Source organism: Sebastes umbrosus, chromosome 12 (assembly GCF_015220745.1).
Source record: "Sebastes umbrosus isolate fSebUmb1 chromosome 12, fSebUmb1.pri, whole genome shotgun sequence".
Lineage (NCBI taxonomy): Eukaryota > Metazoa > Chordata > Actinopteri > Perciformes > Sebastidae > Sebastes > Sebastes umbrosus.
The window spans coordinates 13,010,521-13,038,135 of NC_051280.1; the positions used below are offsets into that span (position 1 = coordinate 13,010,521).

General features: G+C 40.4%; 2 protein-coding genes across 2 annotated transcripts; one reads left to right on the top strand and one right to left on the bottom strand.

The window, feature by feature from the left end:
* Positions 1-182: 182 nt before the first annotated feature.
* Positions 183-21,817, bottom strand: ccdc24 (coiled-coil domain containing 24). Its single transcript, XM_037786248.1, has 9 exons — positions 21,596-21,817; positions 20,752-20,913; positions 15,668-15,852; positions 11,459-11,575; positions 11,255-11,359; positions 8,827-8,881; positions 2,720-2,783; positions 2,183-2,300; positions 183-1,470 (listed from the first exon to the last, which is right to left on the bottom strand). Exons 1-9 carry the CDS (start codon positions 21,800-21,802, stop codon positions 456-458), a joined length of 2,028 nt encoding a protein of 675 aa, XP_037642176.1. The 5' UTR covers positions 21,803-21,817; the 3' UTR covers positions 183-455.
* Positions 21,818-22,267: 450 nt separating this feature from the next.
* zgc:113531 (uncharacterized protein LOC541359 homolog) lies at positions 22,268-26,945 on the top strand. Its single transcript, XM_037788709.1, has 3 exons — positions 22,268-22,860; positions 24,077-24,206; positions 24,454-26,945. Exons 1-3 carry the CDS (start codon positions 22,504-22,506, stop codon positions 24,642-24,644), a joined length of 678 nt encoding a protein of 225 aa, XP_037644637.1. The 5' UTR covers positions 22,268-22,503; the 3' UTR covers positions 24,645-26,945.
* Positions 26,946-27,615: the final 670 nt, after the last annotated feature.

The window sequence follows — 27,615 nt, forward strand, 5'->3', positions numbered from 1 at the left end:
ACCCCTAAGTAGTTAAAAGACATTTACTTTGTGATTCTTAAGAGTGTTATTTGTGTGTTTCATGAAAGCAGGGCTGCAGAGGCTGCACCTGTCTTAACAACACACATTCAATGTCAAATATTTAAACAGTGCAAAATTACAAGCACTCACATTCCTTGTCTGTAGATAACTGAGAGTTCAAATTCATTTTAATTCTTGCTTTACGGAAATTAAACCCTGCAAGGACCAGACACCGCTGTGAAATTATTCCAGAGTAAAACAATTTATGCAACTGTCAAGTAGTTATGCTCCCAAATATAATACAGTAGTGAGTGTGTGATGTTTCCAAAGGGTACAGTATGTTCAATAGTTTGCAATCTCATAAAACAAAATACCAGACATCCCTTGCATTTTTCCTGCAACAGACTCAGACTATCTTCCTGTTTCAGCCTCAGCTGTCTGGTCTGTGGCCGACTTCAAGTTGACACCCTTGAAGGAGGGACTGGCTGGTAAAAGTTGCTGATGAACTCCAGCTCGGTCTGTGTCTCTTGGACTCCTTTCAGCTGACTTGTGGTGCCCTGAAGCGGTCTTTTGGGGGAAGTAAAGATTTGTCCATTTATCCGTATAGGCTCTGGTTGTGTGCATGCGGCTACACGGCTTTGCTGTTGGGTGACGTCCTTCCCAAGATGACCATTTAGATTTCTATTAACTCCAACGTTGCTCTTCCTACTTCCTGTTTTTGCAGGAGAGCTCCCAGTCTCAGACTTAAATCTCTCAGAAGAACTCTTCCTTGTGACATGATCTGTTGTTGACACTAAACTACCTCCGCAGGTACTATTCTGTTGCTCATTTTGTGTCTTTGATTTCCGCGTCGTTGACACAGAAGGGTCAGTACTATTGCTGCTGTAACTGCCTGCATCCTCACAGCGAGGGGATGAGGGGATAGTATTGATGTTTCTTGACTTCCAGTCAGGGCTGCTTTTTCTCTCCGTCTCTGACAAATCACACTTTCTGCTCGGGCTATGAATACTGCGATGGGATGACAGACTGGTTTCGTGGATGGGTGAGTTTCTTGGATTTTCTATTTGAAAACTAGGACTAGAAGTCGGGGTCCTACAGTGGAGACCGGCACTATCTTGCTCTGGAGAAAGACTGCAGTGGGTTTTAACCATCATCTCGTCACTGTCAGACCCTGGTAGTGAAGCGGTGAATTGGCGGCTCACATGCCCAGATGTGGTGATCCTGTTGCAGATAGGTATCTTTGTTTTACGAGCTCCAGTGGAGGCTGATGTGCGTCCATGCTGTCCATGAGTCCTAGACAGTGAAGAATTATTAATTAGTTTAAGTGATGCAGAGGTCTTGCTAGGAGGAGCGCCCGGCGGTGGCCTGGGTTTAGGAAGGCTCAGATGAGGAGGTGGATGTGGTCTTAGGGTTGATGGAGTGCTTGAAGCTTGCAGAGTCTCATCAGAAACGCTTTGTCCTGCTGACAGTCTGGAGGAAAGGAAACAGAAAGAGAATCAGATTGAGAAACATTTTCTTGCATGAAGACAACGAAAAGAAGAATATTTAGTTGTTTTTTTTCTTATTTTTGATAAGGAAAAATGCCAAAACATTCGTTCTGATTTGTCAAAATTCTTGAAATTTGGTACAACAGACATACTTTGGGAAAATATATAAAAGTACAACTTTACAACTTTTAGATCATACTTGTATTAATAGTCAAAATCAGGAAAAACACTGACATTGTGTTCATTCAATGCATTTTTTACACTACATATGTGTGCATATCTTTGATATTCAACTTGTTATGAGTTCACAGATATCAAATACTTGATTGTGCTCCTTGTGGTTTCTGAGATACAGCCATTTTATTATCATACTATATCTAGTATTTGGGCACATGAGACTACTGTTTTTCCCCCTAAAATATAATGAAGCAAAAACAGTAGTCCCATGTACCCATATACTAGATATAGAATGGTAAGAAAAAACTCACTTTTCGGCATTTTCAGACATTATTTAAATATATATTTTGTTAAGTTCCCTTTTTATTTTATTTGTTTGTTTTTTTTTCATTTTTTTAATTCAAGAAAATTATCAAATGAAATTATTGTTTTTCTGCTACTCCTCGACTCTGTGAACAATGTTATTGCTCTCATAGAATAAAGCCTTTCTGGGGGTTGTAACAGCAAAACATACTGACCTGAACCTGTTTTTCAATTCCTTCACAGGGAAAGAGGAGGAAGATGACGGTGAAGCAGCAAGCGAAGAGGGGTAGAGCTCCAAGTCCATTTGTATAGCTCCTCTTAGCTCTCTCAGCTCTGCCCATACACATATACAAAATAAATACAACAAAAAAAGTCTGAAAATACTGAAACCATCACTCTGAAGTATGAAACACACTCTCAGATACTTAAGTACAGAAAACCGTCAAAAGATAACAATCACTTAGAGCATAAGAAAAAAGCAAGTAGTCATTATAGAGTTCTGAAAATTAACGTTATTGCTGTTTTCCCCAGAGTAGATGTGTCTGGCTGGAGTCCTCAGTTGCTCTTTTTTCATTCATAAACATGTTATATTATTAGAGTTTTACCAGATAATTGAGGGTGGGTAAAATTATCATCTGTTAATCTATTCACTGAGCTAAAGATTAAATGGGACCTTCTCACACCGTGTGTTAAACAATAATATGCCACCAGATGGCAGCAAAACACAAACATGTTGGTATATGTGGACTCACCTGCAAGCGTAGGCTCTGATTTATCAAATTCACATTGGCTCAGACACTTTTGTTTAATATTCCCCTGCGAGAAACACAAATCACAGAACAGAGAGAAGCAGCGCTTATGTTTAATCATGCAGTTTGAGGGCACTTAACATAATACTACGGCACAAACTAGGACACATTCAGCCTCTAGTGACAGTTTAGTGGACGTGGAAAAATAGGAGGTAAATGTTTTAAACATGTTCAAGAAAGCATGAGCCTCTGGAAATAGCAAAGGAACAAAAAGGATAAAAATAACAGAGGGAGAAAGAGGAATGTGTGTGTGTGACCACTAAACGATTGAGCAGCAGTCTTCCATCATAATTTGGCCTCATATATCTCCATCATGTGCAAATGAAAACCATAGTGCTGTGAGTGTGTGTGCGCCTATAGAAAACCAAAGACATGATTGAAAAGTGTGTCTTGGTGTGTTTGTTCTGAGTGACTGGCAGCCTCCTCTCCTCGTTTTACACCAGCTCAAACACTAATGAAGAGTCTTTATAGCAACCACAGACTTATATTACACTAACTCACACACATACACACTCACACACAAACATACCCACAGGCCTGGAGACTGACAGTTAAAACATATATTTTGGGAATTTTTCCCAGTGGGATTCAAACCCAAACCTCCTAGTGTTGTCTTTCAGAGCGGCAGACAGAGTATGTCTGGTGTCTCTGACAGTCAAGTGACTGAAATGGAAAACAACTCTAAAGCACACACACACACACACACACACACACACACATACTCTGAAAATAGGCTTTGTGGTCCATGTGGGGGTTGAACCCATTACCATGGCGCTAACTTGCTGATATTTTAGGAAAGCTGTTACTGTCTAAGACATGAATCTCTAGAACCCAAATCCACATCTGCACACAGCCAACATACACAGCATCTCCCTCAGCTGATGCAGAACCAGAAACAGGGGAACGGGGTTTACCATTCTTGCTACAAAATCTACTGATGGCTGCCATCTGCTCTGCTCTATACTGGAACCATGCTGGCCAAGTTTGATCTAGCTGGTCTACCAGTAAAAACCTTCAATATCCTGATGGAGAAATCTGGGTTGGATTCCTTACTCTGTGTGGTCAGCATATAAAGGTCATGCTCTGACTGTGGATACTGGTTTAATGGTGGTTTAACAGTGTTAAGTTATATTCTGACCACATGTCCGTCTGGTGTGATCTGTGGGCCACCTTTGCCCAGTTTAGACCAACAAAAAAAAAGCGTCTATGGCTGAGGCTATGAAAGCATTCAGGACGCTTTGAAGGTGTAAACCCACATCATCTGCACTATTACTAACAAATGCAACAGAAAAGTAAACTTTAACCAACTTACATAAAGCACCAACAGAGCAAAGAAACCAGTGAAACCTTCAGCACCACATTCTGTTATAGAACATACACCCCAAACACTTAGATAATAGAGATGAGTCTTCTGGCCCAACACAATCACAACCTTTACAGAACTAAAGTTACCGCCACATGGTTGTATGCCTTCCCCAACCAGTCAAGTTGCAATTTACATCCATGTTTGTCCAAAATGTCATCACTTCATCATTTTATCCTGTTAGACATGTGCGTGAAAATTGTCATAATTAGCATATGAAGTCTTGAGTTATGGCCAAAAACGTGTTTTGTGAGGTCACAGTGACCTTTGACCACCAAAATAATCACTTTATCCTTGACTTGATTTTGGATAAAATGTATTTCACGTGTACTTTGACTTGTTAGTTTGGCTCATGTCCCCTCCGCTAACATGGAAGGGGCGGGGCTTCACGATCTACACTGCAGCCAGCTACCAGGGGGCAATCGAGATGTTTTGGCTTCACTTTTGGGCCAAGCCCCCAGGAAGAGCGCCGGTCTGTGAAGAACATTTTCGTAGTGTCCAAGCGGTGGTACTACAACTTCCGTGTCCTTCACGTGATGCCATTGGGCCCGAATAGACTTTTTCCCATAGACTTACATTGGGAAAGAAACGTCTGTAACGTAGTGGATATTTTAGGTCCTTTATAATTAGGTCCTAAAAGTTGTAAAATGCACTAATAGCTGAATCCAGAGTTATTTTCCTTCCTCAGTTCATGTGAATGAGACCCAGACCGCGGCTGGACCGAGGGCTGGGAGGCGGGGTTAAAGGAAACGCTACTGCACCTGCTCTATGGATGTGAAAGATCGCCGGATGATCCGGGTCACTTTGGCTTCATGCACCGCTGAGCAGCTTTCATAGGAATGAACGCCTACAACGCTGTATCCAGTTCTCTGTATACATCTATGCTTTTGGGGAGCTGCCATGTCGTCCATATTTATATACAGTCTATAGTCCAAGTGGACGTTTGTGCCAAATTTGAAGAAATTCCATCCAGGCTTGTCTCAGATATCGCGGTCATGAGAATGGGACGGACATACGGACAGACGTATGGATTGACGTTGTACGGACGGAAGGACAACCCAAAAACATAAAAAAACAAAACAAAAGCATTAACTTCATCACTGAAATAAAAAATGGTCTGGTGTAGAACTGTGAGTCTGTGACAAACGAGTTCAACATGTTGCCAAGGATAGGGAACGATGGAGAGAGCTCAATGTGGCTTTAGGGACTGAATAAGTAAGCAAGCAGACATAAGAGCCCTCATCATGACTCTACACCGCTGAGTCATGTCCACTACACTGGTTTAGAAAATATTCAATTATTAACAGTTACAGTGAATTAATATGTAAAGCTGCAGTAACAGTGCAGCCGATAATTTACGCATAGTTTCCACAGCTTGAGGGTGATACGATTTTCCCAATCAACAGACTTTATAATCAACGCATGCTTTGAACAACTGAGACTGTGTACTGTAGGAATGTATGTGGAAGTTACCAAGTCGTTATAAGAGCCTCCCCCTTGGTCGTTACAGTAAATTTACGATTGGATCATACCGTATCAAGCCTCTTCATGCCTGATTTGGCTCCATTTAACATCCATTTTAAAAACTGTATAATTTACTGCATGAAATAACACTAAACTCAGCTGCATCAAACGTGACATGACAGTCAGGAAACTTAAACCATCTTGAAGTACAGCACAGCTTACTGGCAAACACTGATACAAGATATTTCATGACATTTAGCATATTTTCCTCACAAACACTGCAACAGGCATAGCTAATTAGGACAAGCCTTGAAATATACAACAGATGTTAACAATCACAATCTGAAAAAAACGAGATTTGAGTCGGAAAATCTGAATGTTTTCCTGCTTCACGTGCACTCAGGGTAAAATCTTCCAATCTGGGTCAGAATCCAAATTCCTTTACTCCATCAAACACATCTGCGTACTGGGAATTTGAGGCAGTGGATTAGTGACTGACTGAAAGAATAGTGTAGATATCTCTTTTTCTGCATGTAAAATTAAACTCAAAACGGTTGTTTCTGTCTCATTCACCTCTTAAAACTCTGCTCAGTAGTTAGAAAAGTTTCACTATCGTATGATCGTCTCAGCAGCTAAATGAAAGCTTGAACTTAAGACATGACGTGAATTAACATATTTGTAGATAATAAGACTTTCTAAAAATTTGTATTACTGTAAAAACTAAAAATCACCCCGAAGATTCTAATGGTTGACTTCACAGCCAAAGACTGATAAGTCATCAGATGCCTTGCAACGCACAGCATCAACATCATGCACAATAAACTCATGCCATAAGAGCACAGCACAACGAGAGCCATGACTTCATCCCACCTGCTCACCCACCAAACAGCAACGAGACAATTTCTTTACAGACAAAAGTGCCATGTTTCTGTTTTGGATCCTTTTTTTTGTTTAACAGTTTTTCTCAATCACTTTGGCTCATTTCTTTTTTAAACAGTCTTAAACATTCTCTAAACTGTAAGTGCAATCGCCACAACCGTTTTATGGGACACCACAACTCTATTGAGTGTCTGCAGAAGGTAGTAACTCACCAAAAACAATTCATTCATGCTTCAAAACCAAGTGATTGTGTCAGTAAATTCCACCAAAATTAAGTTGTTTTGTCATCGTGTGAGCCGTATTGGTCAAAATGTTTACATGTTTTTTCACCATGGCAGTAAACCCTAGAAATGTTTCTTAATATACAAATCTCTGATTTGTTCTACTTTTTGTTGATGCTGACTGCTTACTGTATACAAGAATGCCAGTTCTGTCCAGCTAAAGGTTGAAGTTTACTGGGAAAAGTTAATACAATGTGTTGTACACAGAAAAAAAGGTATGCACATTTGTACAGTACATCTATTAGTGTAGCAATGTGTTACATGTATTACAGTATAAACAGAAAATTCACCTTAAATCTTTTATGTAAAGTCATATACAGTGAACAGAAACAGTGCAACAATGAAAAAACCTGTGATAGTTCAGTAAAAAAACAACAAATCATACCTCCTCACAGTACGTAACACCATGTCATAGATGTTTATGGAATATACATGTATGTCTGATAGGCTTTGATCCATTCAATGGATCATTTTGCATGTGATGGCTCCAACGATGAAAGAATTTAGAGTTAAGTTTAAGTTAAGTTTAGAAGTTGTGAAGAGTATGACAATTTCACTGAGAATCAACTCATCAGTTTTGATCAGTGAGCCATGTGGAAGTGGTTATTGTGCAAATTGAAGACATTTGTGTGGATTCTTTTGCACACATGTGCCAAAACATGTGCAATGTGCTTAAATGAATGAGAAATAAGAATCTGTTGTGAACAACAAACTAATAGTTTAAGATATTTGAACTTATTGTTTTGAAAAAATAATAATTAATACAACTTTAACTGCCTTTACCGTAAATGTCTCATGACGACATAGAAAAGTCTCCCTACAATTAACTTCACAGTCTTTAAGACTGGAACTACATACCCTTAAATATCCCCTCCTCACTTTCCTGGACCCAGTTTCATTTAGTTTTCTCCTGCCTGATGAGGTTTTCCACAGACAATACAACTGCTGTTTGGTTTATCTTTGCAAAATGATCTTCTCGTCACTACTATTTGTTTTTTCTTAACAGAATAAGAAGATCTTCATGCAATAGGCACAATGATACCCTACGGTCACACACCATATTCACTTTTGGTTCTTAACAAACATCTGAAACACACACCGAGAGACCTCCAGGCAGACACACACATAAACACACACACAGAGGGTACATAGAGATAACTTCCACATCTGGTCTGCAGAAATGTCTCACATCTCGCCTCTAACTAACTCACTCTGGTTCTCTCAGACAAGCGTGACAGTGTAGCCAGACTGCAGGCATGCATGTGTGTTTCTTTGTTACTGTACTGCGTGTGTCTAAATGTCTCTGTCTGCATGTAATAAGTCGTTTGAGTGATTGGAAAGAGATCGATCTTACTCAGCACTGCAAAGCTCTTGGCCAGACGGATGGAAAAAAACAAGCTCAGACTGAGCCCTCACAGGTTTCTTGTGTGTGTGTGTGTGTGTGTGTAGATGGAAACCTTGGCAGGGTTTTAGTGCCAATAGAGAGTTAGCATATCTACCTGAGGGGGTTCAAGCTGGTATTCAAACTTTTTTTTTTTGGTAAAAAAAGAGTACCCTGGTCGAGGGAGTCAGTGTTTTTTAATCAAAATTATAAGCATTGTGTGTAGAATACATAATTTTACAGTTACTGGAACTCTAAGTGAGGTTGAATTTGGGGTAATGTTTACAAAAGGATGCACAAGGAAACTTGAATATTTCCTTTTGGTGTAATGGTGCAGCTGCAATGAACACTAGTAATTAATATTGTGATTTTTTTGCTATATAAAGAAGCTTTAGGGAAATTTAAGGGGGAAATCAGGTAGGTAAAATTATGTCAAGTGTACATAAACTGTGATATGAATACTATGTCCAGATATGCAAGTGCAGCGTAGCGTCATAACTAAGGTTGCTTACGAAGTTATATTGTATGAAATCAGCAGCAGCATCAATATAGCAAATCAATATTTAGGTGTTAGCCTGGTTTCCCATAAATAATAGTAGGATTTGGATCAGCATTGCACTGGCAGCTGAAAAACAGCTAGTTTTTGGCTGGTAGTTGTCTGTTTTCATGCTGTTCTTCTTACCTTAAAATGCTTCATCAGCCTGCTCAACGCTTCACATTCCTCCATTAGAACAGACCTAGGTGGATAGATAGAAGCAAAGAAAGAGAGAAAGCCGTGGTGTTTATCATCAGTACTCCAGTTGTTTTTCATTAAAAAAAAACTATTGAGCCAAAATCTAAAATCTAGGTCAAAGTGGAAACTCTGCATTAGATAATCACAACATGCACACACAGCCAAACACCTTAGTTAGAAGCTGAGGCTTCTTTTCATAGTAGATGTTTTTTTTTGATAAATGCAGTAAAATGTGTCCACATATTTAATATTGATTTATTGATATTATATCCTACTTTTATGAGTATTATCAACTCGAAGGTAGCATGTGAAATTTGTAAAATGTTCCAGGTTTGTGCAGTAGTTGAATCTGATAAGTATTCACAACATAACATTTTCAAAATGTTGCAAAGGCACACACTCATAGATTTATGAGCAAAAGGGTACAACCCACTCACACAGCCAAGGCAGTGACAACAGAATAGGTGCGCTGGGTGTCTGCTCAGAGTTTATCCTCTACAGTTTTCATAAAGGATACCGAGGATACACTGTCCTATTTTTCTTTTCCCTCCCTCTCTCCCCCCACACACTTTCTCCTTCTCTGGTTACATAACCATGGTAGACTTTATACACTTCTTTCAAATGAAAAATAAACTTATGCCTGCTCTGGGATCCATTTTCTGACAATGGGACCTTTTGTTCTGGTCGAGTCAGGAAATGGGAAAGAGAGGGATAGAAAGAGAGAGAGAGAGAGAGAGGGAGGCTCACTTCTAAGGTAGCCCCAGTGACTGTGCTGCCTCGTGGGCCTCAAAGTGAGGGATGGAGGAAGGAAAGGAGGGATGGAGTGTGAAGGAGGGAGGGCAGCGGCAGAAGCCACCGAGGAGAGCTGAGGGGAAATTAAGGGGAAAAAAAGAGGAAAAGGAGAGAGCTTCGAGGAACTCACAGAGCACATTTGAATTATATCACTTAGAACAAATGAATCTCTACCACAAAGAAAAACAATCTGCATGATGGGTCTCTGCTAGTTAGTATTACAAATCTAAGATTGTCCAGACAACACATGTCTTTGTATTGTACCAGTGTGACATGTGTTGTTTACTCAATCTGTATATACTGTACATGTCCTGTTGTCTCCAGGTTAATCCTCTGTACTGATGGTTCCTAACCGGTCGTGACCACCCAGGGAGTTCCAAGAAAATTCTGACGGGTCTTGGAGTAATTCAAGAAAATGATGTTGCATAACATTATGTTCACTTTTCTCATTTTTGCTTTTTTATTCTGAAAAACTGGATAGACCTCTAGACCTTAGACCTCTAGAGGAAAAATCCCTCACAAGTCATGTCACATAACCTGTAGTCTTGCATAGTCTCCACAGTGCTGTGTCAGCGTTAAATAAAGGTCTGGCTCCACCCATTTTCATTCTGGCATAGGGGGAAAAAACGCTCTGGCTTGTTTGTGTTCCTTTAAACCAGTCACAATCGTCTTGGTAGGTCATTCACATGTTGAGTCTAAAAACACGTGGAAAACGCCAGCCGTGCCGCTTTTATCCTTTTATCCATGGTGCTTGGGAGGTTGCGCTCCTGTCGCGCCTGCTGTAACTAAGCAACTAAAAACCTGCACGCTGCGATAATGATGATGATAACGTTGTGGTAATTTAGCAGTAAAAGCCTCACTGATGATACATGTCCACAGCCTCCGTCCTTTCCACGCTTCCCATTCATTGTCTATGTAAGCAGCCGTGCAATGCATCCTGGTAGTGTAGCGGCGCGATTCGAGAGACGGGGCGTAACGTTGGCCGCATTTCGTTGGACTATTTTCGTGATATAAGAGAAGAAAGTTTCCAAACGAGCCGCCATGTTGGTTCTGGTGTGAAAGCTGTGAGTAGAAGCCCACGAGTGAAAGCATTCGTCCAATCAGGGGCTGAGTGCCTTGTGTCTAGTGGCAGCCCATCAAGTTTCCAATGCTGTTAAGCAAGGCGACCCCTCGCGATAAAAAACACCCCTGTGGACCTATACCATAAATAAACTGAGGGAAAACTTGTGGGAAAAATCTTCAGTTTGAATGACCTTTCAACCGGATGTTGTGACGTTCTTGGACGGAAAGGGTGTAGCAAGTCCTGTGGAGCTGTTTGTCTAACTGCGGTGCGTTTGATGAATTAAAAAAAGTTTTGATTTTTCCATCTCGGTGTGCCGCATAGTATGTATCTTGGTCACAATTCTTTAAAAATACAAATCTGTGGGAGCCGTGTCAAAATTGGTGTTTATGTGATTATCATCAGTCGATACATCTCGTTATCAGATTTGTTTTCAGTATCGGCCTCTACAATCGGGGCCATCGGTCCGATATCGGCCGGACTATAGTCACAAGCCAAGAAGGTTCAGACACGTTGCTCTCTTACCTGAGGCGGTCCACCACCTGGTCAATGTCAGAGACATTCAGCTTGTCTCTCATTGCCTCAATCTTATCTTCAGCCATGGGCTGGACTGAACAGTGAGAGCTCTGTCTAAAAGAGAGGACATGAAGAGAAGTTTAAAAGAGATTTTATGCATGATGTAAAGCTCTGCATCATTTCAGTAAGTTATGCTGTAGCAGTGTTACTTACCTGCTTCCATCATCAGTATCTCCAGGGTTGGTAAAGTTTCTGGAACAGCTGCCAAGGTGACCCAGGGCGTAGTCCACCGTCTCAGGTTTGTATCGAAACACAAGCTCCTCACTGTCTCTATAGCAACGACAGCACATGATAAATAAAGTTTGTTTACTGGATCTGCAGCTCTTTCAGTGTTTATATAAACGAGTTGATGTCTTTAAACATAAACTTAAAAGTTTATGCTTGTTTGGGTTTCGATTCTAATGTTTTATAGACATTATTTATTTTTTATTGTATTTATTTATTGTATTCTTGTTTGTAATGTTTGTAATGCATATCATATATTTGATTATTTCACTTTCATGATTTGTATTTTTGACGTTTTACTGTTTATATTTGTACTGTCACTCACCTGTAAAGCACTTTGAATTGAACTTATATGTATGAAAACTACAACAAAAAATAAAGTTTGATTGATTAAATGATTGACTGAATTACCGATAGCCTGAACAGAGATCACATTCTGTCTTTATGCAGGATGATCTTGTGGTGATTTCAGATCCATAAAGACTGTACAACACGTGCATTTACTAGAACTCCATTATCAGAGCTGGACTCAATTTACAATATCTACAATAATTATTTAAAAAAATATATATTTATATATATTATCTAAATATCTAAATATATTTTCTGAATGATGCGTGAGAGAAAAAGAAACAAGCAGGTGGTGTAGGCAGCAGCAGGCGGGGTGACAGCCTGGTCAGCCCTGCTTCATTTTATAGTCCTGACAAGAGGGAAAATGTGTCTTTTGTAGCCACTCAGACAATGAAAGGGAGGTGTGGCTGTGAATGTGGATGGATGGCTAGGGCATCAGGACCACACAGGAGGAGGAGGCCAATAAGATAAATCAGTTGACTTTTACAAGGTACACACCCACCTTCACACCCTCAAATGGTTCAAATCAAATCTGGTATAGGAATGAGAGCTATTTATATCCCCCTCCTGTTGATGTGGCTTTAGTTGGGCCTTTGCTAGGAAAATGGTCTTAGCTAATAAGTCTGGTAAATTACGTTACCATTATGCACACACACACACACAAAACAATTTCCGGTGGGGAGTATGAGAGGGAGAATGATGCTGGTCTCTATCTTGATGCTTTGGCAATATTTTCTCAATTTCCATGCCAACACAGCGTATTAAATCGAACTAAATTGACAAACAGAGGGCTGTGGAGCATTATTAAGTGGAAGTGTTATTACGGGGAAGTGTGTTGGGTTTACTCGTGAAAGCCATTCAGCTGATATACACTTGGGATTTAGCCTAATTGAATGATCAAAGGGCTGAAACACACAACCACGGTACCATGCATCAAGGTCTACAAGTACACCGAAGCCAACTTCAAAGAGGAGAAGCGATTTGTGCTGGCACAGTCTGTGTGGCACAAACACTTTTTTGGTAGTGCTCCTACACAGCCAATAACAATGGGCTGTGTTTTCCCCTCTGAATGGGACTTTTTGTAATCCATTTACATCCCGGCCGAAGCACTTTACAAGAGTGACTTGTGGTGTGCGAACTAGTAAGGCCTCTCTTCAGGTCTTGCTCAGTGACACTTTAATAAGACAACAGTGCTGTTGTGGGCATCAGACCTGTGGCCTTATAGATATTGGACTGCCAGCTTAAACATCAGGCCTTGCTGTCATCCTAACTTAAAAGAAACCCCTGTGAAATTACTTCAAAATAAATCCCTGTCAACTGAGCTGTCATAACAAGCACCGCAGTTACATTATACATTTTATATTTCTTTTGATGCATGAAATATCTTAGATTCTGCAGGGGACTACACAAGTAAAGACACACACAACAATGCTGCAACTGTTTGTGCTCTACGGATGGCAATGTTGGTCGGTCTATCACTTTGGTACAAACTGAAATACCTCCACAACTATTGGATGAATTCACATACAAGTTTGTACAGACATTCATGGTCCCTAGAGGATGAATTCTATTGATATAGGTGATCCTCTGGCTTTTTCTCCAGCATCCCCATGAGGCTCACATTTGTGGTTTTGAGGGAAATGTTTCTACAACTATTGGATGGATTGCTGCAAAACTAGGCACAGACATACAGTACAGTATATGTTTTTGGCATCATTGGGCCAAAACTTCCATAATAACCTTTCAGCATATTGTAATTCAAGTGTTCTGAGAGAAAACTAGACTTCTGCATCTCCTCATGGCTCTGTTTTCAGGCTTTAAAAAATCGAAACCCGCGGCGGGAGACTTTGGCCAATCACAGGTCATTTTAGAGAGAGAGCGTTCCTATTGGCTGTGCTCCGGCTGGTGGGCGGTGCTTGATATTTCCTCAACAGATCTCAACATGGCTGGTCACAAACTTTCTCATTTTACAGTTAAACAGTGCACTACAAGATGTTTCTGAACACATTTGAGGCGAGAAAAAGGCATCACAGTAACATAATATTGATTCATATTTGATCAGCGCTGCCTGGTTTGACCGTTTTGTCGGAGTTTGCGAGTGATTGACAGCTGCTCAGAGACGGCAGGCTCTAGCTCGGCTCTGACTGGTTGTTTTCCTCCGGTCTGTGAAATCTTGCAGATGCCATTAGGAGCACCGGAGGACACCGGAGGATACAGAGGCACATTATTTTTTTCAGATTACCTGTCTCATGCACTACTGTCAGGATATAGTGACCGTTTTATAAAAGTAATTTTTTTTAATCATATTTGCTCCAATTCTAACCACTGCTGCTTTAAACATCAGCATGTTAGCATTGTCATTGTGAGCGTGTCAGCATCATGAGTGTTGGTTAGCATGCTGAAGTTATTTAGCTCACTCACAGAGTCCCTAGCATGGCTGATGACACTTAATGTTGTTTGTTTTAGCATGGGGATGGAATGGATCAAATGAGGCATCAAAATACAATGAATTAGCAATTTTGGTAAAAATTAAGAACAGCTTAACAAAGCACAAATCTGTGAGACCAGTGGTTCCTAACAGAGGACTGGGGATGATGGCATACACAAAATAAGCACAAAAACGCACAAAAAAACCCGACCCAAACCACAAAAGAGCTGCCTGCAGCCTATAGGTTAACGACACAACATAATCACAATAACAAGGAAGTCGGCAAATTGACAGGCGATAAATGGTTTGTCACAAAAACGGAGAACAATCCATCTTATGTTCCCTAAAAGGCTTCGACAAAACCTGAGGGTTGACACAGGGAAGCATTCCTGGCCGCCGTGAGCTGGTTGCTTGGATAGTTACTACTAGCTCATACATACTCAGACTTTCACACACACTTCCTCACAAACACATTTTCATACATAAATTGGGCCTTTAAATTGTAATGTAAGGGTGTAGGGCAGTATCGCTGATCAATATTATCCTGCCAGCAGTTTTTATGACATTCTTCAGAGCATTTTAATACATGTTGTGAAATTGCCAAATGCTGTAGGAATTAAAAACCAAACAGCAATTAGAAAGTTTTATTACGACCTCTTGAGGAGCTTATAACTCCCCGATGAATGTGCGTCATAGGAAACAGAGTACCAAGCTTCATTGTGTTCTCCCTGTGAGCACTTCACTGACAAACAACTGAATCAAGGTAATTTTTGCGCATTTTTGTACACTCTTTACAATTTTAAGATGAGTATTTAGCTTCCCATTTAAGATAAAAACATATAATTAATCCAATAAAGCTAGCAGTGACTGGGCTTTTAAAATCTAATGTTGTTGGTGTGGAATGCATGGAAGTCTCCGTCCTATAATTGTCCCATTGTTCCACAATTCCCAAACCAGTTTGCAACATCCCAACACCAAAAACCTTTGTTCCTCTGCTTTCCATCCCATTCGTAACTGACATGGGAACACCATATAGCATTTTATGGCACTCTTTGTTGGGGGGAAAATGACGCAGAGTATGAGAGCAGGGTCTTAACCTTCCTTTTCATACCATGTCTTGGCTTGTGAAAAAGACAGATCGTTGTGTTTGATTTAAACTACTAGTGACGTGGTAGTTACAGTTCAGTGCATTCGAAAAGATACACACTACTGTTTATTCACACAAAAGTATGTTGAACAATAGTACACATATTGAGTATGTGGTGCAAAGTAAGCGATATCGGACGCAGCCTTAGCCTTTCAATAATTCACTAATAATGCACATTTGAGTAGATGTATGTGTGCAATCTTACACCTACCTTCCCTCCCTGTTGGCTCTCTCTCTGAGAGTCTGGAGTAACATCTTGACCTCGGCTCTCACCAGCTCTTTGATGGCAGGGGGGTCGGCTAGAGGGGAGGCCTGCTGACGTGGGAGCGGGGTCCCTGTCCTGCTGCTATTGATCCCTTGCTGGCTCTCCTGCCACATCTTGTACCACATCTCCGCCTGCAAATATTATTAGAATGATTAGTGAAGGGGTTATACATACAATAATGTATCATACTAACTTAGACTTTTTCTGTCAGTCCAGGTGACACATTCCCAGCCGACAGCTTATGATCCTGCACCAAGTTATGGTACTGATAAATGGAAAAATATTTTCATTTGATTTCGTGAACCACTCTTTTAAAGCAGAGTGGACAGTCCACTTGCAATATGCTGCAAGCAATATTCCAGACGTCCATCATCCAGTGGCTCACCTGACAGCCTCCCTGATTGAGGATGATAGCAGGACGGTTCATGTCTCAGGGAAGGCGCTGGGGGATAATCTTATTTATTTAAAGTTCAAATTATGACTATAATCTGTGAAAAAGCAATTAAACTGTGAGTGTATCGGTGTATACTCAGCAGTGCGGGTAGGTGCAGGATGCCTCTCACCTCAGTTGAACACTACACCGTTTGTACAGGATAAAGAGGCATTATTGACCAAGTTACCTGTAAAGGTATCCTGGGCTGGGCCAAAACAAAACAAAACATAGGGCTCAAAATATTCTGCCAAAGAAAAAGGTGAAAATAAATAAAAGTGTGTTTATTTTAACTATTAAGAATGGTGAAAATATATGAGATAAAAATATCAATGATACAAAAATTTGAATGAGAATGTTAAGAATACCACCAGGCGGCTTTTTAGTCTTTGTAATTCAGTCGGATTATAACTGCAGATCAAGGAATTGTTAAAAAAAAAAGAAAAATGTGTAAAAGGTCAGTCTTTATGCCTGACTTCCTCTGTGAGCTGGTAGAAGGGCAGAGCGCCCAGAAGGACTATAGGTGTACTTTCACAATCAGCAGTTTGTTTTCTGCATCTTTACAAAAACCTGTCCTGAAAAATCGCCATAGTTTAACCATAATGTTACAGCCAAAGGAAAAGTGCGTGTGAATGCCTGTCTGCGTATGTCAGTGAAGTCTGGATGACATTAACACCTCCACACCTGTTGCCTGCCAATCATTTCTGTCATGTCGCAGTCTTCAAAGGAATACACTGGAGGATACTAAACACACATGCTTCTGGTCTTTGCACGTGTGTTCGATGAGTGTGCGTGTCCACTCACATACCAGCACGCATATACACACACTCACACTGGTTTCCTCTGTCTGTCGGTGGGTGTCAAGGTGTTTATGTTACAGGATTCATGGCTCGCTAGCTAACAAGTTGTTCCTGGATATTTCCCTCCCCTCCTTCCCTCTGCTGTGAGACTGTTGATCTCATCCAGGAGCTATTTTAAGGGAGCGCTGTTGAAACCTGTCAGTTAAAAAAAAAAAAAGCTACTAGAAGCTATTTTGTTGAATTATTCAACTTGGGGTTTTAGAATACATTTAACGTAAAGGGCTCATTTTCATTCAGAGTAGAGAGTAAGAAGAGAGAGTGCAGAGGGAGCTACAGAGAGATTGGCCTTGTAGAGAGACTTGAAAAGAGAGGCTAATGTTCCCTCTGATCTAACCGCCGGAGACAATGGAGACCTTGATGGAGGGAGGAATGGCGATGTTGAGGAATGGAGGAGTCGCCTGCAGATCAACTATTACTTTTCACAGTGGCTCACTGAGGGATGGAATTCATTACACGGCTGTAAGAGAAACATGAAAAAACAGAAAGGCATGGAGACAAGCAGACATGGACAGGGAAAAAAAGAAAAGAAAAGGAAGCGAGCCACCCTGCAGTAAACGTAATAACTGAAGGAAACCTGCATGTACTAGTCTGAGACTTGATTACTGTAAGGCGCTCTGTGCTTTGTTTTGTTTTGTTTTCCTGAAAATGTCTTAAACCTCTCAGCCTAAAGTCTTTCTTTCCGTCTGAGGACTTCACAGCCAGCCACTGCATACACTGACTGAAATGCAAGTGAAAAAAATATACTGAAAGTCACACACATGTTACACACACATGCACACATCTACTTTCTCTACATGGACACAAGCGAGTCAGAGAATATGTGTCACTAACGGTCTTATCAACAGTTGAGGATTAGCCTATTTAACCCTGTTATTCCGACCCCCTGACTCACTAAGCTTACTGGGCCTCTTTCTGTGTATATATGTGTGTGTGTGTGCGTGCGTGTGCGTGTGTGTGTATGAGCTGAATTACTCTGCATCATTCTGGATTGATTTTTAGTTTAATGCTTCTTTGAATGGTGCTTTAAATCCAGTTTTTGTAAATGTAAAAAGACATTTAATTTGATAATTTAATTGTGAATTGAATATGAGTGGATGAGGGTGTGTACATGTACATGCCTGTGTATGTGTGTGAAAAGGTGATGTTTATATGTTAACTGTCACAAAAACAATTCGTGGTCAGCGTCTACATGGCACCGCTTGAGAGCTGAGACAGACTATATCCACATGTTTTTCTGCAAACAGCGACTGGCCGGTTGGCTCAGTGCGGGCTGATAACATCTACAGATGGAGAGATTTCACTACTGAACACATGAAAAGTGGAAACGATAGAAGATGGCAGAAGGTGGGAGAGTAGAAAAGCGAAAGAGACAGGCTGGGTTGTATACACTATACAATGTGAGCAAGAAAACAGCAAATACAGAGGTTTCGATAACCTATAGAAAGTACTGTTTAGAGGAATTCTTTGTGTCTGTGTGAAATCTACAGCTGCAGACTTGGTCTTCTGTGCACATGGCATGACTTCTCTTACTGAATATTATTATTCAGCTTGAAAGGAATGTTCCCTCAGTACTGTAGACTAGTCCACATTTCCTCACACAGCTTTAAAGTAAACCACTGAGTCCCTTTCATTGCACTGTAATGTTTTGAGTGTGAAATGATTAATTTATTAATCAATCAGTTGCTAGACACGCAACCATTTCAGTTATAGTGATTATAGTTTAATCATTTAAAGGTGCAGTGTGTCGGATCTGGCGAAATCTAGCGGCGAGGTTGCACATTGCATTCAAGTGAAACGTCTCCCGTGTACCACGCATGTAGGAGAACTACGGTGGCCTACGAGATGAAATGAAAACGGAAAAACGCGAATGGCCATATCTAGAGCCAGTGTTTGGTTTGTCCGTTCTGGGCTACTGTAGAAACACGGCGGCCGTGAAGAGGACCCGAGGCTCCGTATGTAGATATAATTCATTCTAAGGTAATAAAAGCACAACGATTCTTATTTTCAGGCGATTACACTACTTATACACTGCCTTTTGGATTGTTGGTTGGACAAAACAAGACAATCGATGATGTGACTTTGGGCTCTGGGAACTTGTAATGGGTATTTTTCACTATTTTTTGACATTTTATAGATGAAACAATTAATCGATTAATTGAGTTGTTTTTTTTTAAATCAATCAACAATGAAAACAATAATAAGTTGCAGCCTTAGATTCATTTTAACATAGTCAGTGTAGACTCCATGTCAGTATCATATAAAACTGTGCAAGCTACAACAATTATGAAGTCCTGTTATTTAAAATGTTTCCTTTTCACATCACTTAGACTCTTTTTCAAAATGTTTGCCTCTTCAAATTTAATTAAATACTTTAACACCAGTCTTGACCTTTAATTGGCCTATTTAGAGAGGTGTGTGCCACCCCACCTTAGCTGGGGATGTTTCTCATCAACCCACAAGTCTTTCTTGGGTGAGGTCATTTTTCCAGAGCTGGGTGCTTTCCATGCAAGAAGCTTTGGGGCAGAGAGTAAAGCTGACCTTGAGTAAATATTGATGCACTGTAATGTTTTGAGTTTAATTTAGAGCTGAAATGATTAGTCGAGTAATCAGTCAGTAAATCGACACGCAACAATTTTGATAATAGTGTAATAATTTGAGTTATTTTTCTCAGTTTTCCTCTGTTTTATATCGCTATACAGTAAATTGAATATCTTCAGGTTTTAAATTATTGGTTGGAAAAAACAAGACATTAGATGATGTGACTTTGGGCACTTGGAACTTGTGATGGGCATTTTTAATTATTTTTTGACATTTTATAGATGAAACATTTAACAGATTAATTGAGAAAAAATGTTAAATTCAATCGACAGTGAAAATAATAATAAGTTGCAGCCCTAGAGTCATTTTAACACAGTAAGGATATACTCCATGTCAGTATCATAGCAAACTGTGCAAGCTACAACAATTACTGAAGTCCTGTTATATGAAGTTGTATTATATTTATTAATTCTTCAATTTGTATTCATGATTTGTGACCAAACTTACACTGTTTTTCTTTGGATTTGTTTTCCCTTTTTACATCACTTTGACTCCTTTTCAAAATGCTTGCCTTTTCAAATTCAATTAAATACTTTAACAGCACTCTTGACCTTGAATTGGCCTATTTAGTGAGGTGTGTGCCACTCCACCTTAGCTGGGGATGTTTCTCATCAACCCACAAGTCTTTCTAGGGTGAGGTCATTTTGCCAGAGCTTAGTGCTTTCCATGCAAGAGGCTTTGGGGCAGAGAGTTTAGCTGACCTTGAGTAAATATTGATGTCCGTCTGCTTGGCTCCCATTTGGACTTCACTGCAGCACACAGCCAGTTAACCCACATTTCACTTTTATTAGGGAGTCTGGGAATTAATGAGTGTATGCAGCCAAACTAACCTACTTACACAACCTAACACCGCAGTTCATAAATTCTTTTGGTCAGGAATGCTTAGCTGAGCAGATTTTTTGTTTCACCCCGAAACTGAGCTGAAAAGGAAATTCTTGTTGATGGTGTGGTGGTATTCTTGTGGGATCCTACTCAGGATGTCTGAATTCTTTAAACGAATAAAACATGAATGATGAAACAAGCTCTACCCGCTGAATCTGAAGAGGAATGTTCCAACTTAAAAGCATGTATGTGGTATATATACTGTAACTACATTCTGACAAAAGAAATCAGAAATCTTGCAGTCATGAAAACACTCTCACCTCAGTGTGCACATCTGTGTACATGTCAACCAGAGAGTGGCCCAGTGCTGTGTGGATCTTTGGCAGCTCTGACTCAGAGACATGTTCAGCGATCAGGCTCCACAAGGACTGGCCAGGGCACCAGAGCTGGTTTCCATCCGGAGACTGCATAGGAAGGATAATCTAGGAGTGAAGGAACAGAGAGAAACAGTAACACATCGTGGTGAAATGTAACTGTACATTTACAGCACTCAAATTCTGTACTTAACAATCATTTTGTGGTACTTGTACTTTAAGATAAGATAAGATAAGATGAGGTGAGTAAGTTTAAAGTGCAGTGGTTAGGAGAGGTGGTTGCAGGTAGTGCAGATAGTCCAGTTAGTGTGTGTTTTAAGTTTAAGGTAGTGCAGATAGTTACTTGAGTATTATCATTTCATGCCACTTTATATTTCTTCTCCTCCTTTACATTTCAGAGGCAAATGTTGCACTTTTTTACCCCATTACATTTTCTTGACAGCTAAATTACAGTTCCTAGTTACTTATACAGATTAAGATGTGTCTACCAAATATATATTTATCTTGTAAAATATCATTGCTACAGATTTATAGTCTTAGCTCTACCTGGAGTATTTTTACTTTATAAAACATAACACTTCCAACCCCAAAGGATCATGGGACTTGTTTTTCTGAAACTACTCTGTTGTCTTTCCTCTAATAACTTTTGCAAAACATAACCGAATATCTCACAAACAAGTGTACAGCCTCATGCTAACCTTCAAGTGATAACACTGTTTGTGTAAAACCGCTGAAACATTTCTTAACATGAGTTTTTAATGTTAATAATGAGGAAAAACAAAACGCTCACCCAACTTGTATCTAGCAGGTATCCAGGGTAACGATTCCAGTTGCTAGGGGAGGGAGGGAATATCGCGAGATCTGTCAACAGTTGGTTGCTAGGGAGGGGGGAAATATCGCGATATTTGTCAACAGTTGGTTCTCTTGAGACATCTAAACACTTTTCTCCTTCTTCTTTTTCTTCTTCTTTGGTGTTTATTGGAGGTTGGCATACCATCTTAGAGGTGCATTACCGCCACCATCTGGACTGGAGTGTGGAGCAGGAGATTGTGCAGAAACAAAATAAAATAAAATAAATAAATAAAAAAAAACTAAAAAAAAAACTCGTTTATCTTCATCAGTTTCTCTTAAAAACTGAATAATTTCACACTATATATTTTATCTGCTGTATTCCCCAATAGACCGGACAATGAAATTGATGTTTTGTGACTTTTCTCCTACATTCACACCCTTTTTTTTTTTTTTTTCTCTTTTGCATAAGTGTAATAAAAAATGCACAAATGACCTATAAATACCCAATTATATGCTTTGTAGACATCAGTAATCACTCATAATGAACACACTAGGCCACCTGCGCTCTAGTAAAAGTCTGCACTCACTATATAGGCCTCTTTCAAGATGTTAAATTGTGGGAGGGACAGACTTTATGCTGCTGAGGCTGGTCGTGTGAACCCTCAGAGAGGCATTGAATATAACTTTCCCTCTTTACTTTACGCCCTCCACCGTCCACCGTCCACCCTCTTCCGGGCTCTTTGCAGAAGTCTGCACAGCCCCAGTAGTAGTACACCGCTGTGGAAGGAGGACTGAAGTAACGCCAAGAATATTTGCCTCCAACAATGTAACAAACTTCTGCAATCTGTCTACCCAATCCCAACTTTTTTTGTTTTTGGACAATAAGGTGAATCAAATTACATCATCATGTTTTTTTCGAGCGAGCGCGTTTCCTTGGAGCGCGTAATAATGCGCACGGCCGTTTTGGCACTGCTGCTTTACGCACAGGCCGGTTTGGGCTTCTCAGTGGCCGGGCAGCAGGAAAGCACCTGCGACGCCAACGGCAGCATCTACTTCGTGGGAGAATGGTATTTTCTGGACTCGGATCACTGCACCCAGTGTGAATGCACCACCGAGGGCTCCGCATGCTCCCGCACTGAGTGCACCTCTCTGCCGGCTGCCTGCATCCATGTCAGCCACTACCCCACCGACTGCTGCCCACGGTGCGAGAAGATCGGCTGCGAGTACCGGGGAGTGGTGTACGAGCTGGGGCAGGACTTCCAGGTAATCCTGAAAACAAAGACACCTGGTAGCTATAGCTGGATGGATGGGGACAGCGTGACCATATAGATAATCTTGTTATTATAGGGCGTTAAATGTTTTGAGATTATAGGCTACTTAGTTGTCTTTTCCCATATGGAATCAGAATATAGAAATAATACCCACCACAAAATATTGGCCTACACAACGCAGTGTTTCCACTTTTGGAGTTCAGGTCTCAAGCAAAATCTAAGGGATTAAGTATATTAATTTTTTCTGACTTTTTTTCTTAATTTTTGCTATTTACTTGTAACATACTTATATTATAGAGGGTCATAACATTGTTCAATTTTAAGGGGTAACAAGTCAAAAAGGTTGGGAACTATTGATAGAATACAGTTTAGTTTTGCTATTGTTTTTGGTTTCTCCTAACTATCCTGAAAGGTAAGGGTAGGGTACACAAATACAGCAGTATGCTGTGTGTCCTTCTGTTGGGAAAAAGGCCTATATAGGCTACATATTGCCACTAAATCTAAATTTGCTTCTCTCAAATTAATTACTATAGCATTTATGAAGGCTTTAATGTCATCATGTTTAGACTTGGTTTAAATGTCACTGCAAAGCTATACTTTACAGTATATTTGTATAGACTAGTATAGGACTAATGTCCAACTGTTGAAATGTTAAAGGAATACCACATTATTAAAAAGAACGGCATGGACAACATATCATATTACCCAGACACAGCATAATTAATATCAGTTTCTTTTGTTGTTGAGACAGCTTTAGATAATATGCAGCAGACCCAGATTGTAAATAACTAAAGTGTCTATCACACATATCACAAAAACAAAAGGTGAGCAGCGGCTCAAAACTGTTTATGTGTAAACCTCAGGTCATGCAGGTTTCATCCTGTTCTACTGTTGCCTATCATTCAAATGTGTAACTATGCACAAGCATACTTTTAAAATGGAACTTTATGTCACAGTTTCCCTAAGTTTGTGTGTTATAACCTATAAACCTTTATACACCTTTTTCGGTGTATTCCCAAACTCTGAACCAATGAGTTCTGGTATGTTGGTATGCAACTCGAGTATACAGCTGGGGATTGGAGGTAAATGGCGCCCCCTTTTGAGATGGCATGAGGAGGGCTCAGTGAAAGGTGCTGGTTAGAAATGAGATCCATGATGCTCACGTTGTTTGTGTGTGTGTGCGTGTGTGTGTGCGTGCGTTTTCCCAGCCATCAGAATGTGAGCAGTGCACTTGTGACAGTGATGGCATCGCCCGCTGTCTAGTTGCAGATTGTGCCCCTCCACCATGTGTCAACCCTGTTTACCAGCCTGGCACATGCTGCCCTGAATGCAGAGATGGTAAGTTGCAAATAGCGAAAAACTAAAAATGTAGAAAGTAAGTTAAAAAAAACACAGAGGGCCTCTCAGAGATGTCACAGGAGATGTATTCTCTCTGTATTAACACCACTGTCAAGTGTAGTTATAATGCATTTGAGCATTTGCATGCATACACTCATCCCGAGTGTACTTGACTTTATGTGCTCCCCTGTTTGTAGTATCTGTTCAGCTGTAGTTTCACTTACCTCTGTTGCTCATCTCCCTCCAGGTCCTAACTGCTACGTTGATGCATCACGCAACCAGGTGATTCCTGCAGGAGAGCCCATGTGGGTCGACTCCTGCACCAAGTGTCGCTGTCACGACGGCCAGGATGCCGGCTACTGGGAGGGAAACCGCCTCGCCACCTGTTCCCGCCTCAAAAACTGTACGCCTGAACAACCATCCACCAAGAAAAACTGATTCACTCTGTCACCAGAGAACCAGCTGTTATACCCTAAAATATACAAATATCCCTGATGGCGGATCGACTACACACCTTCCATCAAGAACACGCCGGTCCATCGTGTGCAGCTGGAAATGGATAAAATGCAACTTTTTCAACTTTTTTCTACATCAGTTTTTTGGGAACAGAACCAAACAAGAACCAAATTAATCATTTTAAAAAACACCAAAAGCCATCCGAACAGATCAGCTGCCATTCCACAAGGACTTTTCATCCAAGATTTCTGCAAAATACTGATGAGACCCACTGAATTTGTCACTTTGGTGGACAAGGCTGGCCCATTATCAGGCCTTAGCTGCATATTACAAACAAGGTTGAAATTCAAGGCGGATTTACAGACCGGTCAAACCTCCAGGTTCTCTGCATGTCAGTGGATTTTGGCAATTTGATTAACTGCAAAGTACAATATTAACAAAGGCGTTATTGTCTAACATTGTGGTCCTGTCATGTAGGCGGCCACTGAGTCAATATCTCGATATAAGACCCTCATTAGTTTAGTTTATGTTGTGCTTCCATGGTGCATATTCATAAATAAATTGTGTTTACTCAAATTACTACAAACTAACTGAGGCACAGAGACCTTGTGGCCAGGTAGACGATGCATAGAGCGTGGTTGGTGGAGAATCAATAGGCCCCCAATACTTTAATCTGGCTGTGCTGTACTGTAAGAAGAAGACTTAATCCCTGCTATCTGAGAAGGTAATTACAGTCCTTGAAAACCACTGAAAACAGTGAAGTTTTGAAAGAAAACAGGATTAAAGCCCTCTCCATTTAATATGGACTGCAGTGATGTAAAAATAAGATGTACTGTTAAGCCAACCGGTAAATCCATAATTTAACAAATGTGACAGGAACTAGAACAAACAAACTTGACCCTTAAAAGGTGACCACACTCCAGATATTTACCCTTTTATATTTTATCTGCCCGACTATGATTTCTTCAAAAAGTCTATGTTTTAAGAGAGAGAGAGACTTTATAGAAGCCCAGGAGGCATATTTTCAATTTCCAGACAACTGCTTTGGGGAAAAAAACTGCAACATAACAAAACCAATGAGATTATTGGATGATAAGAAATTGTAATTGACCTGTCACGGGTTGATGCACCAGCCAAATGTATGCACAGCTGTGATACAATTCAGACGAGGAAATGGCTGAGCAATGCAATTAACAAGTGGTAACTGTCCTATAAATTCCGCAGTTCATTTTCTAGGCTAATTGAAATATAAGGTATGAGACTATGGCCTAACACATGACCGTACAGTAGTTGTAGACACGAGCGATATTTGAAAACAGGGTTGTTATTTGTGCATGTACACTGTAGAGCAGGAAAAACAATCTGTAATGAACTGCTTTATTGATTTTTCACTAGTGGAAAGAATGTGAAGCCTTTTTTTAGAAACAGCCTTCCTTGCACTGTTATCAGTTGTCATTTACCTTCTTCAGAAACATCTTGATGAAAAAAGAAGTGTCATTTTTATATAGGTTTATATGCAGCAGATCTTCCTACTGTTATTTGTCATTATCTACCACTTTAATCATGAGGGACCTTTGAATGAAAACCAAAAATAACCTTGTCTTATTAAACGTTTATGTGCAGTGTCGGAGCCTATAATGGCATTTACTTTATATATAAGACTCCCAAGCTGCTGCTGTATGAATCATTACAACTGACACGTTTCACTGACTTGATTCTCCCCGAAAAGCTTCTTTATGCAAGGTTTGGGATTAAGATGAAACTTTTATGGCTATGGACACCTTTTAAATCTTATTTTATCAGGAGAATTTATGAATACACACTCTTTCTTGCTTCCTTGAGGGGAGTGGTAGTCAAATCAAAAAGTGAATGAATGAGATCTGAAAGCTGTTCTTCCGTAGTTATCATCTTAATTACCGAATAATCAGAATGACACAAGGTTAAAAAAAGAGTTTGACATTTTGTGAAATATTGCTTTCTTGCTGAGAGTTAGATGAGAAGATTGAAACCACTCTCATGTCTGTTCTGTAAATAGCTTAGCTTAGCATAAAGACTGGGAACAGGTAGAAACAGCTAGCCTGGCTCCGTCCAAAACTAACAGAATTAGCCAGAAATGTCAAGTGGAGCTTCAGTTTACTGCCTATAAGAAAAGGGAACCAATATGAATCACACCCAACATGTAATGTGTTCTGCTGGTAATATACACTGGCATCTTGTAAAATATTCCAAAATCAAAACACCTTTCCATGTCCATTAAAAATCTCTCACTTTGTTTTTCCTCGAGTTGCGTCTTTTTACTGTATTTCAACGATATGATGTTTTTCCTGTGAAGTTGAGAGGTTTCTGTGTGGGTACTGGGGGATCTAGGGGTGCTGGGTGGGTGTTAGGGGAATCGGGGGTTTTGTTGAGACACGTGTGGGTTGTGTTGTTGAGTGTTCATGAATGTTTGTGTTGGGTTTTTATTTGGGCTGTCAAAGTTAAAGGGCTGTTTGTAACTTCTTAAACGTCTAAATCTACCGGGTCGGGATCCCATGCGCGCTCGCGTGTGGCCAGAGTCTCTGCTCCTCTGCCTGCCTGCTTGTCTTCACTCACACACCGCGCGTTATCGCTGTCTCGTTCCACCTCTACACATGCATGCGCGCACACTACACACTGCAGACAAGTTAGTTTAGCTCTGAGAATATATAGTGAATGTACAGTGGACGTTTTTGCAGAAATAACTGCTGCAGCTCCTCCAGACCAACAGAGGTTTCCCGTGTCTTGTGAAGTGACGGGGCTCCGCAGCGATTTACGTTATCGTCTGCGACCGGGTGCCGGAGGGAGACACCCGCACCCAGTCGGAGACGATAACGCTTCTCTTCCTACTTCAGAGGACTACGGTCAGTTAACATTACTGCCAAGCAGGTGAAATATAGAGTTATATTGTGGTTTTAGCTGACGTGTGTCGTCTCAC

Bases quoted from the DNA above. Each gene is read 5' to 3' on its own strand.
- ccdc24 (XM_037786248.1), bottom strand. From the start codon at position 21,802: ATGGTATGCCAACCTCCAATAAACACCAAAGAAGAAGAAAAAGAAGAA. The intron at 11,576-15,667 runs GTAGGTGTAAGA...TCGTTGCTATAG, and splicing joins AGAGCCAACAGGGAGGGAAG to AGACAGTGAGGAGCTTGTGT. The intron at 8,882-11,254 runs GTAAGAGAGCAA...CTATCCACCTAG, and splicing joins CAGGTGGTGGACCGCCTCAG to GTCTGTTCTAATGGAGGAAT.
- zgc:113531 (XM_037788709.1), top strand. From the start codon at position 22,504: ATGTTTTTTTCGAGCGAGCGCGTTTCCTTGGAGCGCGTAATAATGCGC. The intron at 22,861-24,076 runs GTAATCCTGAAA...GCGTTTTCCCAG, and splicing joins AGCTGGGGCAGGACTTCCAG to CCATCAGAATGTGAGCAGTG. The intron at 24,207-24,453 runs GTAAGTTGCAAA...ATCTCCCTCCAG, and splicing joins CTGCCCTGAATGCAGAGATG to GTCCTAACTGCTACGTTGAT.